The sequence below is a fragment of the Phyllobates terribilis genome, unplaced genomic scaffold, assembly GCF_046119375.1.
Source record: "Phyllobates terribilis strain yellow unplaced genomic scaffold, ASM4611937v1 Scaffold_12__6_contigs__length_324123572, whole genome shotgun sequence".
NCBI classification, from domain to species: Eukaryota; Metazoa; Chordata; class Amphibia; order Anura; family Dendrobatidae; genus Phyllobates; species Phyllobates terribilis.
In genome coordinates, this window is record NW_027362772.1 from 137,323,658 (window position 1) to 137,337,576 (window position 13,919).

At 49.2% G+C, this 13,919-nt stretch overlaps 1 protein-coding gene across 2 annotated transcripts in view; it reads left to right on the forward strand.

Moving 5' to 3' along the window:
* LOC141172278 (beta-2-glycoprotein 1-like) overlaps positions 1-13,919 on the forward strand; it is a 69,684-nt gene that overhangs the window by 35,327 nt on the left and 20,438 nt on the right. Inside the window, exon 3 of one of the 2 annotated variants that reach the window (XM_073656299.1) lies at positions 821-1,009. The exons of the other annotated variant lie outside the window; for it this stretch is intronic. Coding sequence (XP_073512400.1) covers positions 821-1,009 — 189 coding nt within the window. The remainder of the gene's footprint in view (positions 1-820; positions 1,010-13,919) is intronic. 2 annotated transcript variants of the gene reach the window in all.

Genomic DNA, 13,919 nt, shown 5'->3' on the forward strand with positions numbered 1-13,919 from the left:
TGAAAGTCTAGGCATGGACCAGATGAGTGAAAGTCTAGGCATGGACCTGATGAGTGAGAGTCTAGGCATGGACCAGATGAGTGAAAGTCTAGGCATGGACCTGATGAGTGAGAGTGTAGGCATGGACCAGATGAGTGAAAGTCTAGGCATGAACCTGATGAGTGAGAGTCTAGGCATGGACCAGATGAGTGAAAGTCTAGGCATGGACCTGATGAGTGAGAGTCTAGGCATGGACCAGATGAGTGAAAGTCTAGGCATGAACCTGATGAGTGAGAGTCTAGGCATGGACCAGATGAGTGAAAGTCTAGGCATGGACCTGATGAGTGAGAGTCAAGGCATGGAACCGATGAGTGAAAGTCTAGGCATGGACCAGATGAGTGAAAGTCTAGGCATGGACCTGATGAGTGAGAGTCTAGGCATGGACCAGATGAGTGAAAGTCTAGGCATGAACCTGATGAGTGAGAGTCTAGGCATGGACCAGATGAGTGAAAGTCTAGGCATGGACCAAATGAGTGAAAGTCTAGGCATGGACCTGATGAGTGAAAGTCTAGGCATGGACCTGATGAGTGAGAGTCTAGGCATGGACCAGATGAGTGAAAGTCTAGGCATGGACCAAATGAGTGAAAGTCTAGGCATGGATCAGTTTATTCGTTCTGAATGTGGACACGATTGTTATACTTAGATGGTGAGGAAATAATTATATTAGGAAATTATAGTAGAAAGCTCTCCTGACATTGTTTTCCACAGTTAGTAGATCCGTATTATTTGTCAGGTATACTAACTGTATATTATCTGTATTCCTCTGGATTCTACACTGAAGCCCGCAGCAGCTGTCCGTGGCCTGTAATCCTTGAGAATGCGAACGTATCTCTGAAGCAGGAGACGTGGAACTTTGGAGATCAGATGTTAGTGCACTGCCATTCAGGATTCAAGATGGCCGCTGGACAGGAGATGGCACAAAGCCGTTGTCAGGGAGACAAGAAGTGGAGTGTGACAGCAGCCTGTGATGGTAATAGCAAAGTGACATGATTCATTTTTATTTCAGCGCTGTAATCCATAAGAACGCTGCTCACTCACCGACTCTCCGCAATCTTCCCCTTTGCATTTCTAAACACTTTTACCAGTGGGAATGGCAGAAGATGGACCTGGGTGCAGCTGTCACCCTGCGTCTGCCAGGAGGCGAGCTGCCTTATTCCTATGCAGACCGTAAATCACTACTGCTTAACGTGCTGCCATAGACGCCTTCATAAATAAGTATTTCAGGAAAAGTGCTTCCGACGCTAATGTAAAAGCGCAAATACACAGACGCCATATAAGAGGGAAGCAGGCAGACGGCCGTAGCTCTATACTCATAGCTAAAGGCTGAAGGCAGATTTTATATTTCTGGGGTTGTTTGACCTCTTAAAAAAATAAAACCACTCTTAGGATGCTCACCTTACTGATCCCAGACTGCTTCCATTCTGACACTTTGAGGCTTTCTAACTGTCCTGCTTAGTCCAAGCAAAAATGTGACTACTGCAGCCAATCACTCACTGTGGGGGTGACTAATACTGGAAGTACTGATACTAGCAGGGGACCAGGGAAGTGTTGGAATGGGAAGCACAGGCAGGTCTGTATTTATAGTCCCTAGGCACTAGGGGCCCGATTCATCAAAGCTTTTTTTCTGGGATTCTGGTGTAAAAAGCTTTGAAAAGTCACATAGTTTGGGTGCAACTGGCAGCTGGGTTAAAATTGTGCAATTTTTGGCTTTCTTACGCCATTTTCATCCAGCTGTGACAAAGTGGAGGAAAGTGGGACAGGAATGTGGCTACCGCCACCCATCAGATTCATGATGAGCGGCATTGTCCACTATGTCCGCTAAATCTTACTCCAGCAGCGACAGGAATGGCATGTGTGGCAAAGCACACACCAATGTGTATGCTGCTCATCCTCACGCCTCTTCACGAATCAGGAGCGTCTGACTTCAGCACACCTCTTTATCAAGTTGTTCACCAGTCTTGATGAATCGGGCCATAAATCTAAATATGCCCTCATTAAAGATAGGATATGTTCATATCAGCATAGGGAAACTCCATTGCAGATTTCATCACATTTGAAGGAAAAAAATGGCACTGCATGGAGCCCTGCTTATTTCCACCAAGATGATGAAACTCAAAGGGCCACAGTGGAAACTATTGGCCACTATTGGTGTAATTTTTGCGATGGATCCAGTGGTGGCCACAGAATGCTGGGATTTTTACATTTTCCTCTACATCAGGGATATAAAACTCAAACACACAGAGGGCCAAAATGAAAAACTTGGACAAAGTTGCGGGCCAACCAGTATACAGTATAATGGGACCCATATAGTCCTCCATACAAAATAATGGGCCTCACATAGCTTTCCATACAGTATAATGGGCCCCACATAGCTTTCCATACAGTATAATGGGCCCCACAAACTTCTCCATGCAGAATAATAGGCGCACATAGTCCTACATACAGTATAATGGGCCCCACATAATCCTACATGCAAAGTAATGGGCCCACATAGTCCTCCATACAGTATAATGGGCCCCACATAGTCCTCCATTCAGAATAATGGGCTCCACATAGTCCTCCATGCAGAATAATGGGCCCACATAGTCCTCCATACAAAATAATGGGCCCACATAGTCCTCCATTTAGAATAATGGGCCCCACATAGTACTCCATGCAGAATAATGGGCCCCACATAGACCTCCATACAGTATAATGGGCCCCACATAGTGCTCTATACAGAATAATGGCCCCACATAGTCCTCCATACAGAATAATGGGCCTCAGATAGTCCTCCATACAGTATAATTGACCCTACATAGTCCTCCGTACAGAATAATGGGACCCCACATAGTCCTCCATACATTATTTTGGGCACCACATAGTCCTCCATACAGAATAATGGGCCTCACATAGTCCTCCATACAGTATAATGGACCCTACATAGTCCTCTATACAGAATAATGAGCCCCACATATTCCTCCATAGAGAATAATGGGCCCACATACTCCTCCATGCAGAATAATAGGCCCCACATAGTCCTCCATGCAGAATAATGAGCCCACTTAGTCCTCCATACAGTATAATGGACCCTACATAGTCCTCTATACAGAATAATGAGTCCCACATATTCCTCCATACAGAATAATGGTCCCACATAGTCCTCCATACAGAATAATGGGCCCCACATAATCCTTCATATAGAATAATTGGCCCCACATAGTCCCTCATACAGAATAATGGGCCTCACATAGTCCTCCATACAGTATAATGGACCCTACATAGTCCTCCGTACAGAATAATGGGACCCACATAGTCCTCCATACATTCTTTTGGGCACCACATAGTCCTCCATACAGAATAATGGGCCCCACATAATCCTTCATATAGAATAATTGGCCCCACATTGTCCTCCATACAGAATAATGGGCCTCACATAGTTCTCCATACAGTATAATGGACCCTACATAGTCCTCTATACAGAATAATGAGCCCAACATATTCCTCCATAGAGAATAATGGGCCCACAAAGTCCTCCATGCAGAATAATGGGCCCCACATAGTCCTCCATGCAGAATAATGAGCCTACATAGTCCTCCATACAGTATAATGGACCCTACATAGTCCTCTATACAGAATAATGAGCCCCACATATTCCTCCATTCAGAATAATGGTCCCTCATAGTCCTCCATGCAGAATAATGGGCCCCACATAGTCCTCCATGCAGAATAATGAGCCCACATAGACCTCCATACAGTATAATGGACCCTACATAGTCCTCTATACAGAATAATGAGCCCCACATATTCCTCCATACAGAATAATGGTCCCTCATAGTCCTCCATACAGAATAATGGGCCCCACATAGTCCTCCGTATAGAATAATGGGACCCCACATAGTCCTCCATACATTATTTTGGGCACCACATAGTCCTCCATACAGAATATTGGGCCCCACATAGTCCTCCATACAGAATAATGGGCTCCACATAGTCCTCCATGCAGAATAATGGACCCTACATAGTCCTCTATACAGAATAATGAGCCCCACATATTCCTCCATAGAGAATAATGGGCCCACATAGTCCTCCATGCAGAATAATGGGCCCCACATAGTCCTCCATGCAGAATAATGAGCCCACTTAGTCCTCCATACAGTATAATGGACCCTACATAGTCCTCTATACAGAATAATGAGTCCCACATATTCCTCCATACAGAATAATGGTCCCACATAGTCCTCCATACAGAATAATGGGCCCCACATAATCCTTCATATAGAATAATTGGCCCCACATAGTCCCCCATACAGAATAATGGGCCTCACATAGTCCTCCATACAGTATAATGGACCCTACATAGTCCTCCGTACAGAATAATGGGACCCACATAGTCCTCCATACATTCTTTTGGGCACCACATAGTCCTCCATACAGAATAATGGGCCCCACATAATCCTTCATATAGAATAATTGGCCCCACATTGTCCTCCATACAGAATAATGGGCCTCACATAGTTCTCCATACAGTATAATGGACCCTACATAGTCCTCTATACAGAATAATGAGCCCCACATATTCCTCCATAGAGAATAATGGGCCCACATAGTCCTCCATGCAGAATAATGGGCCCCACATAGTCCTCCATGCAGAATAATGAGCCTACATAGTCCTCCATACAGTATAATGGACCCTACATAGTCCTCTATACAGAATAATGAGCCCCACATATTCCTCCATTCAGAATAATGGTCCCTCATAGTCCTCCATGCAGAATAATGGGCCCCACATAGTCCTCCATGCAGAATAATGAGCCCACATAGACCTCCATACAGTATAATGGACCCTACATAGTCCTCTATACAGAATAATGAGCCCCACATATTCCTCCATACAGAATAATGGTCCCTCATAGTCCTCCATACAGAATAATGGGCCCCACATAGTCCTCCGTATAGAATAATGGGACCCCACATAGTCCTCCATACATTATTTTGGGCACCACATAGTCCTCCATACAGAATATTGGGCCCCACATAGTCCTCCATACAGAATAATGGGCTCCACATAGTCCTCCATGCAGAATAATGGGCCCACATAGTCCTCCATACAAAATAATGGGCCCACATAGTCCTCCATACAGAATAATGGGCCCCACATAGTCCTCCATGCAGAATAATGGGCCCCACATAGTCCTCCATACACTATAATGGGCCCCACATAGTGCTCTATACAGAATAATGGCCCCACATAGTCCTCCATACAGAATAATGGGCCTCACATAGTCCTCCATACAGTATAATGGACCCTACATAGTCCTCCGTACAGAATAATGGGACCCCACATAGTCCTCCATACATTATTTTAGGCACCACATAGTCCTCCATACAGAATAATGGGCCCCACATAATCCTTCATATAGAATAATTGGCCCCACATAGTCCTCCATACAGAATAATGGGCCTCACATAGTCCTCCATGCAGTATAATGGACCCTACATTTTCCTCTATACAGAATAATGAGCCCCACATATTCCTCCATAGAGAATAATGGGCCCACATAGTCCTCCATGCAGAATAATGGGCCCCACATAGTCCTCCATGCAGAATAATGACCCCACATAGTCTTCCATACAGTATAATGGACCCTACATAGTCCTCTATACAGAAAAATGAGCCCCACATATTCCTCCATACAGAATAATGGTCCCTCATAGTCCTCCATGCAGAATAATGGGCCCCACATAGTCCTCCATGCAGAATAATGAGCCCACATAGTCCTCCATACAGTATAATGGACCCTACATAGTCCTCTATACAGATTAATGAGCCCCACATATTCCTCCATACAGAATAATGGTCCCACATAGTCCTCCATGCAGAATAATGAGCCCACATAGTCCTCCATACAGTATAATGGACCCTACATAGTCCTCTATACAGATTAATGAGCCCCACATATTCCTCCATACAGAATAATGGTCCCTCATAGTCCTCCATGCAGAATAATGGGACCCCACATAGTCCTCCATACATTATTTTGGGCACCACATAGTCCTCCATACGGAATAATGGGCCCCACATAGTCCTCCATACAGAATAATGGGCCCCATATAGTCCTCCATACAGAATAATGGGCTCCACATAGTCCTCCATGCAGAATAATGGGCCCACATAGTCCTCCATACAAAATAATGGGCCCACATAGTCCTCCATACAGAATAATGGGCCCCACATAGTCCTCCATACAGTATAATGGGCCCCACATAGTCCTCCATACAGAATAATGGGCATCACATAGTCCTCCATACAGTATAATGGACCCTACATAGTCCTCCGTACAGAATAATGGGACCCCACATAGTCCTCCATACATTATTTTAGGCACCACATAGTCCTCCATACAGAATAATGGGCCCCACATAATCCTTCATATAGAATAATGGGCCCCACATAGTCCTCTGACGCGCCCCCTGGGCCATGTTGTTAGGGATACCCGGAGCCGGATCAGATGGGGGTTGTAGTCTCCGAGTGGCTGTGACCCGGTCCGTGCCCAGGGTGTCAAGCTCAGAGTGTGGCAGTCCTACAGATGTTATCAAAGTTCTTTGTGTCGACTACGCCACCAGTTGATTTGCGGTCAAAAGGCCGCCGCTGCAGCAGGGTCCGCTGAGGCTGTTGGTATGTGTGCAGCTTTGGTAGTATAACCCCCAACGGGAGGGGTATAGCCTCAGGGGGTCAGATGTAGAGGATGGTGGTTGTGAAGGTGCAGGATGAATCAGCAAGAAGACTCAGAGTCGGGCTAGGGGTGTTCAGGGGTTTTTACTTACGGGTGTTCTTATGGTCACTCTGGCCTGAAGCGACCACCCGAGCCGTGCTGCGTCCACCAGGTTCTGGACTCGGCTAACCCCCAGGCAGTTCTGGAGCGTGGTCCTGAGCTCCTGTCTGACTTTCCCTCTCTTCTGGCCGTTCTCACCAGGGATCCACCTATGTCCGGCTCCCTCGGGTCTCTTGGTGGGTACACCTCCTCTGGGTTCCCTGACCCTATGCTTGGTCTGCCTTCCTGGTGGATTTGGGGAGGGTCGTGGCAGATCCTGCCCACGACCTCCGGTCTCTGGCTAAGGTGTGCTTTTCTCTCTGCCAGCTTGGGATCCGGTACCCTGTTGCCAACTCTTCACCCTCTGATCTAATTTTGGGTTCTTGGAGTTCCTGCTTGTTTTCTCTGGGTCCTTCTGACTCCTCTCTCTCTCTTGGCCTTGGAGCTGCTCTTCTCCTCTGCTCTCTTCCTCTGACTCTGCACAAAGACTTCTCTACAAAAGACCCTGTCCTAAGATGGTGCCCACCTTATATACTCCCTCTATGTGTGAGCTCAGGTGACCAGCACCCAATGAGCTCCTAGCATTACCCAGACTGCTCCCCCTATCTGCCCCTACACTACTGGGATGTTCCACCCCCCTCCCACTCCAGCCAGGAACAGACACTATCGTACCTGCACATAAACTGGTGGGAGTACCGTCGGTCTGTTCCCCGGAAATGGGATGTGTGTAGTGCATGCAGCTAACTGAGCTCAGTTTCACACTCCATCCTTACCCGGGAGTGGAATATCACACCTCTGGGTTGAGGTGCAATACCCCTGTAGCAGCCGAATCCTCAGGGTGCTACATTCCCCCCTGGTAAATCACAGCACGTCCCCGGGCTGTAAGATAACAAAACATCAAAACATACAATTTTTTTTTTTTTTTCATAAACATCATAAACATATAAAACAATATATATATATCATAAAACTTTTCATATAAAACTCCTCATTAGAAACATTCTTGTTCCTCCGGCCACGGTGCAACTTGTGACCGGGTAAAGTGCGACAGTCTCTCTTGGAAGAAAACAGTTTCCTATAAAACCGGTAGGGGGTGCTTTAGGAAGCGCAACTATATACAAGGGAAATATGGCCGCTCTCAGTCCTCAGCCAGGTATTAGGGAGGATTGACCGCTCTCAGTCCTCGGTCAGTGGGAATAGGGACACACGGGTTTCAGTTCAATTGGCTGGTCCCAACGGGGACTATATTTTAACTAGAACAGTTCTTATACCCTGACGGGTAACTATGTACAGTCTCTCTCTACCGTACTTCAACGACGGCGTCCTCCTGCTCCTTCTTTAGATTCTTCAGACCCGTCCGGGTCCTCTTGCTCCTCCTCACACCGCAGCTCCTCCTCCGTCAGGCGATGTACATGGAGGGCGTAGGGTCCTTTGGCACACTTGTTCCGGGTGAAGGTGACCTCGTCCCCTACGTACAGGTCACGACCTCTGTGTCCCTCTGGCAGATGGCTTTCTACGTCTCTGCGAGTTACAAAGACGTCGCCGGGGGTCTGATGGTCTCTGATAAAGCCCCATCCGTGCTGCATATTGAATTTTATCACAGTCCCGGTGGCACGGGGACCATGAGCTGCACGGGGTTTCCTCCTGGTCCGGCTCTTCTGCTCCGCGCTTCTTATCTGCATCTGCTGTTCCCGGACCCGCCTCTCTCTCCGCTCCCTCTCGAAGACCTCGAGCTGCTGGCGGCAGCACTCTGCACGCTCCGCTGCGGCCGCCCGAGTCTCCTGAGTGAACCCCATGAGGTCTCCTCCGGTGGGGTCCCACTCAAACTGTGCCTCCTCTAGCGGGGGCTGGGTCCTCCTGACGGGCTTCGGAACCGGAATCAGGGGTTCAACTAGGGGTCTTTCTTTCCGGAGTCGGGGATGGTGAAACTCCGGTGGCCATATGAAGGGCTGCCCATCCGGGCACGTATGCTGGGCGAACAAGTCCTCACCCAGGTGCGGTACTTTAGGTGTTATGGGCGCTGTGGTGGTAGTGGCGCCCGGGTTGACCAGGCCTTGCGACCAGGCTTGGGGCACGCTAAAGGAAAAGGGCACCGTAAGAACGGCGGCGCCCGTGGTTACTCGGCCCTGCGACCAGGCTGGTAGCTCCGCGGAGGTAGGGGGCGCTGTTGGAATGGCGGCGCACGGGGGTACTAGGCCTTGCGACCAGGCTGATGGTATTTCCTGTTTGGTCGCGCTCAGGGTCGAGGCGTGTGACGTCACAGGGGTCGCGGCCGCGGTTTCCGGTTGAGGCCTAGTCGGCGGCGGTGACGATGCAGCGACGGGCACGGCAGGGGGAATTTCGGGCTCTGCGACGGGGAGCTGGGGCAGGCACGCGGTTTCCCGGCTCGGGGTAGAGACGTCCCCTTTACCTGCCTCCGTCCGTTCAGCTCCCTTCTCGGCGCCGTCTCCTGCCTTCATTCCTCCTGCGCCATCCTCAGAGGCGGTCTGTCTCCTCGTCTCGGGCGGCGTGCTCCGCTGACGGGTTCCGGTCTGCTGGGCCATCTCTCGGCTCCACTCCGCCAACGTCTCCCGCTGCACCCGGGCCATCCTCCGTGCGAGGCCCTCCAGCGCGGTCTGTGCACACTCCCGGTCTCGGGGGAGCTGTGCTAGGATCTCCAGCAGGCCTTCTGGAGTGGCGACCTGCAACAGGCTCCTGACCACTGGGTCGGTGCTGCCTGACTCTCCCTCCATCTCCGGGTACGCTCTCTCTGGACTCTCCTCCAGACGTCTTGTCTCCGGGTGCGCTCTCTCCAGACTGCTCCAGGCGACACCCATCTTTGCTCTCTTGTTCTGTCTCCGCCCACATTGAGGGTGGTCCCGGGGCAACTTAGTGATTGTCAGTTCCAGGGGCAGTTCTCTCACGCTGATGGACACTTCCAGCATCACAGTCTCTGTTGGTGGGCGCGGTTTCCGCTTTTGGCGCCATTCTTCGACCTGGCCCACGATGGGAGGTGGCCTTTTGCCACCCTCTGGCACGCCCATAATGGCGTCCGCTCCCCCAAGGCGGGAAATCTTCGGAAATGGCGGGAATCGTCTCCCAGTGGCGGGAAACTCCATGGATGGCGGGAAAAAGCTGCAAATGGCGGACAACCGGCGGGAAACGACCTGTGATGGGGTCCGTTGGCGGGGACCCTCCGGAACCGGCGGGAGACTTCTTTTTAAGGTAACGGTGAACTTTTCTTCAGGCACGCAGTACCCGGTTGTTGCGGGCACGTTATCCTGCCGACTACGCCAAAGTTGACGCGCCCCCTGGGCCATGTTGTTAGGGATACCCGGAGCCGGATCAGATGGGGGTTGTAGTCTCGTGGCGGTGACCCGGTCCGTGCCCAGGGAGTCAAACTGAGCGGCGATGTATCAGCGGTAGATGTTGGACGACTACGCCACCCGTTGAGTACAGCTAAGGAGCTGCCGCTGCAGGGCAGACCGCTGAGGCCGGTGGTAGGATTGTGCAGCGTGATAGTATAACCCCCAACGGGAGGGGTATGGCCTCAGGGCAGCCGACGTGGATGATGGGGGTAGCAGGAACCACTCGGAGACGGTACGGTGTAGTTCAGGGTCTTTACTGGTGACAAAGATAGACCCTCCCGGAGTACTGGCTAGCGATTGGGGCCTGGTCAGTCCTTGAGCAGATGGGATCTCCCCTGGCCAGGCGGAGTTGTAGGCCTCCCAAACTAACTGTACTCTTCTGGCTACCTTGCTAGAGGCAGGTATAAGTAGCCCACGTCCCTCAGTGTACCGTGTGGTGCTCACCCGTATGGCCGGTGACTCGGGGCCTTCGGGTTTCTTGGCCAGAGGACCTGGAATCCCCTGCCTGACGGATTCTGCTGCTGGGTACGAGTTAGTCCCCACAGCCTCGGACTCCGGGTCCGGTAAGAAATCTTCTCAGTGAGGGCGAGCTCTGCAGCTGCCAGCCCCTGACTCCTTGTAACACTGCTCCCACAGAGCTCCTGATGTTCTGTTCCTATATTTGCTTCTTTTCTCTGTCTCTACTTCTTCTCTACTCTCTTCCTCTGACTCTGCACAAAGACTTCTCTACAAAAGACCCTGTCCTAAGATGGTGCCCACCTTATATACTCCCTCTATGTGTGAGCTCAGGTGACCAGCACCCAATGAGCTCCTAGCATTACCCAGACTGCTCCCCCTATCTGCCCCTACACTACTGGGATGTTCCACCCCCCTCCCACTCCAGCCAGGAACAGACACTATCGTACCTGCACATAAACTGGTGGGAGTACCGTCGGTCTGTTCCCCGGAAATGGGATGTGTGTAGTGCATGCAGCTAACTGAGCTCAGTTCCACACTCCATCCTTACCCGGGAGTGGAATATCACACCTCTGGGTTGAGGTGCAATACCCCTGTAGCAGCCGAATCCTCAGGGTGCTACACCTCCATACAGAATAATGGGCCTCACATAGTCCTCCATACAGTATAATGGACCCTACATTTTCCTCTATACAGAATGAGCCCCACATATTCCTCCATAGAGAATAATGGGCCCACATAGTCCTCCATGCAGAATAATGGGCCCCACATAGTCCTCCATGCAGAATAATGACCCCACATAGTCCTCCATACAGTATAATGGACCCTACATAGTCCTCTATACAGAATAATGAGCCCCACATATTCCTCCATACAGAATAATGGTCCCACATAGTCCTCCATACAGAATAATGGGCCCCACATAGTCCTCCATACAGAATAATGGGACCCCACATAGTCCTCCATACATTATTTTGGGCACCACATAGTCCTCCATACAGAATAATGGGCCCCACATAATCCTTCATATAGAATAATTGGCCCCATATAGTCCTCCATACAGAATAATGGGAGCCAGATAGTGCCCCACACAGTATAATAGGCTCCACATAGTCCTCCATACAGAATAATGGGCCCCAGATCTTGCTCCACACAGTATAATGGGCCATATATAGTGCTCCATACATTATAATGTGCCATATATAGTCCTCCATACAGAATAATTGGCCCCACATAGTACTCCATACAGAATAAAGGGCCCCACATTGTCCTCCATACAGAATATTGGGCCCCACATAGTCCTCCATGCAGAATAATGGGCCCACATAGTCCTCCACACAGAATAATGGGCCTCACATAGTCCTCCATACATTATTTTGGGCACCACATAGTCCTCCATACAGTATTATGTGTCCCACATAGTCCTCCATACAGTATTATGTGCCCCACATAGTCCTCTATACAGAATAATGAGCCCCGCATAGTCCTCCATTCAGAATAATGAGCCCAACATAGTCCTCCATACAGAATAATGGCCCCACAAGTCCTCCATACAGTATAATGGGCCCCACATAGTCCTCCATACAGTATAATGGGTCCACATAGGGGTGGTGGTTCTGGTGTCGGGGGCCAAATATAATGACCCTGCGGGCCAGATTTGGCCCACCGGTCAGAGTTTGACATGTGTGCTCTACACCATATTTTTCACTTTATATAAAAAATAGACAATATTATAGTCAAAGAAACCCAAAATCCAAATAGTCAATCTTGGATGGCTTTGCTTCTTACTTTTCTGCATATTTACATTACAAGTAACAAAGCTCCAACAGAGTAGATGTAAAATTTGGCAATGAATTTTTGGACGATTCTGTGGCCTTCTGGTGTGGTCAAAAGTGTACAAACGGCCATATTAAAACCATGTGTTACAGCATGCCAAGTACAGAAATACAGAAATGATCAAACATACATATTATATATATTATACATAAGATGCCGGTTTTAACAATAGCAAATACCCAACTGTCACTTTTAGGAATTATTTATCCAATAGCTTTTTACATGCAGAAACTGGTAGAGCCGCAATGAAATCAACTTTGCCTTGCGCTGCAGACGTTTCAGCAACATACATGTTGCTAGTTGCTGCAGCCTGCATCCTATAAATCAGGGTTCTTCCAACTGCAGTCCTCCATGCCCACCAACAGATCATGTTTTCAGGATTTCCTTAGTATTGCTCAGGTGATAATTACATCACCTGCACAGGCAATAATTCCATCACCTGTGCAATACTAAGGAAATCCTGAAAACATGGCCTGTTGGTGGGCCTTGAGGACTGCAGTTGGGGAACACTGCTATAAATGATCTACAGTCATAATCCAGTGTGAATCTGCCTCTAGAGCAGTGTTTCCCAAATCCAGTCCTCACAGCACCAATAGATCATATTTTCAGGATTACTACAGAGGTGATGCCAATAATATTAAAGGGAATCTGTCACCCCCCTGGGAGTTATCAGATCTCTACTATGGCCATACAGGGTATAGAAAAGTAAATCTATACTTACCTGTATAATCCATGGTAGAGATCTGATTGCAGAGATAAGTAGCTTTATCTTTTTGGTTTTCAACAGGCTTGGCATCCAGGGGACGCCAAGCAATGCCCACCTATCTAATTATTATTCCCCTAAATCGCCACCTATCAGCCTAGTTACCATTTTCCCTCCCCCCCCCACACGTCACAGAGCGCTGTGACATGTGCTTTCCTTCCTCACCTCCAAGCGCATGCGCAAAGCGCAGCTCTTGTAGGCCCCGCTTTGTTTCCTCCCGGCCGGGTTTGTATGAGCACAGTGCCGCAGTGCTCTATTGCGCAAGCGCCGGGGAGTCACTATGACTTCCACTCCAGTAACTCCCGGCGCATAACTAGAATATTTTCTGCGGCACTCTGCTCATACAAACCTGTCCGGGATCAAACAAAGCGTGGTCTATAAGACCCGCACTTTGCGCATGTGCCAGGAGGTGAGGAAAGAAAGCGAACGTCACAGCGCCCTGTGACGTGCAGGGGAGGGAAAATGGTAACTAGGCAGATAGGCGGCGATTTAGGGGAATAATAATCAGATAGGAGGGCATTGCTTGGTGTCCCCCAGATGCCAAGCCTGTTGAAAACCAAAAAGATAAAACCACTTTTCTCTGCAATCAGACCTCTACCATGGGCCATTCAGGTAAGTATAGATTTACTTTTCTGTAACCTGTATGCCCATAGTAGCGGTCTGATAGGTTCCAGGGGGTGACAG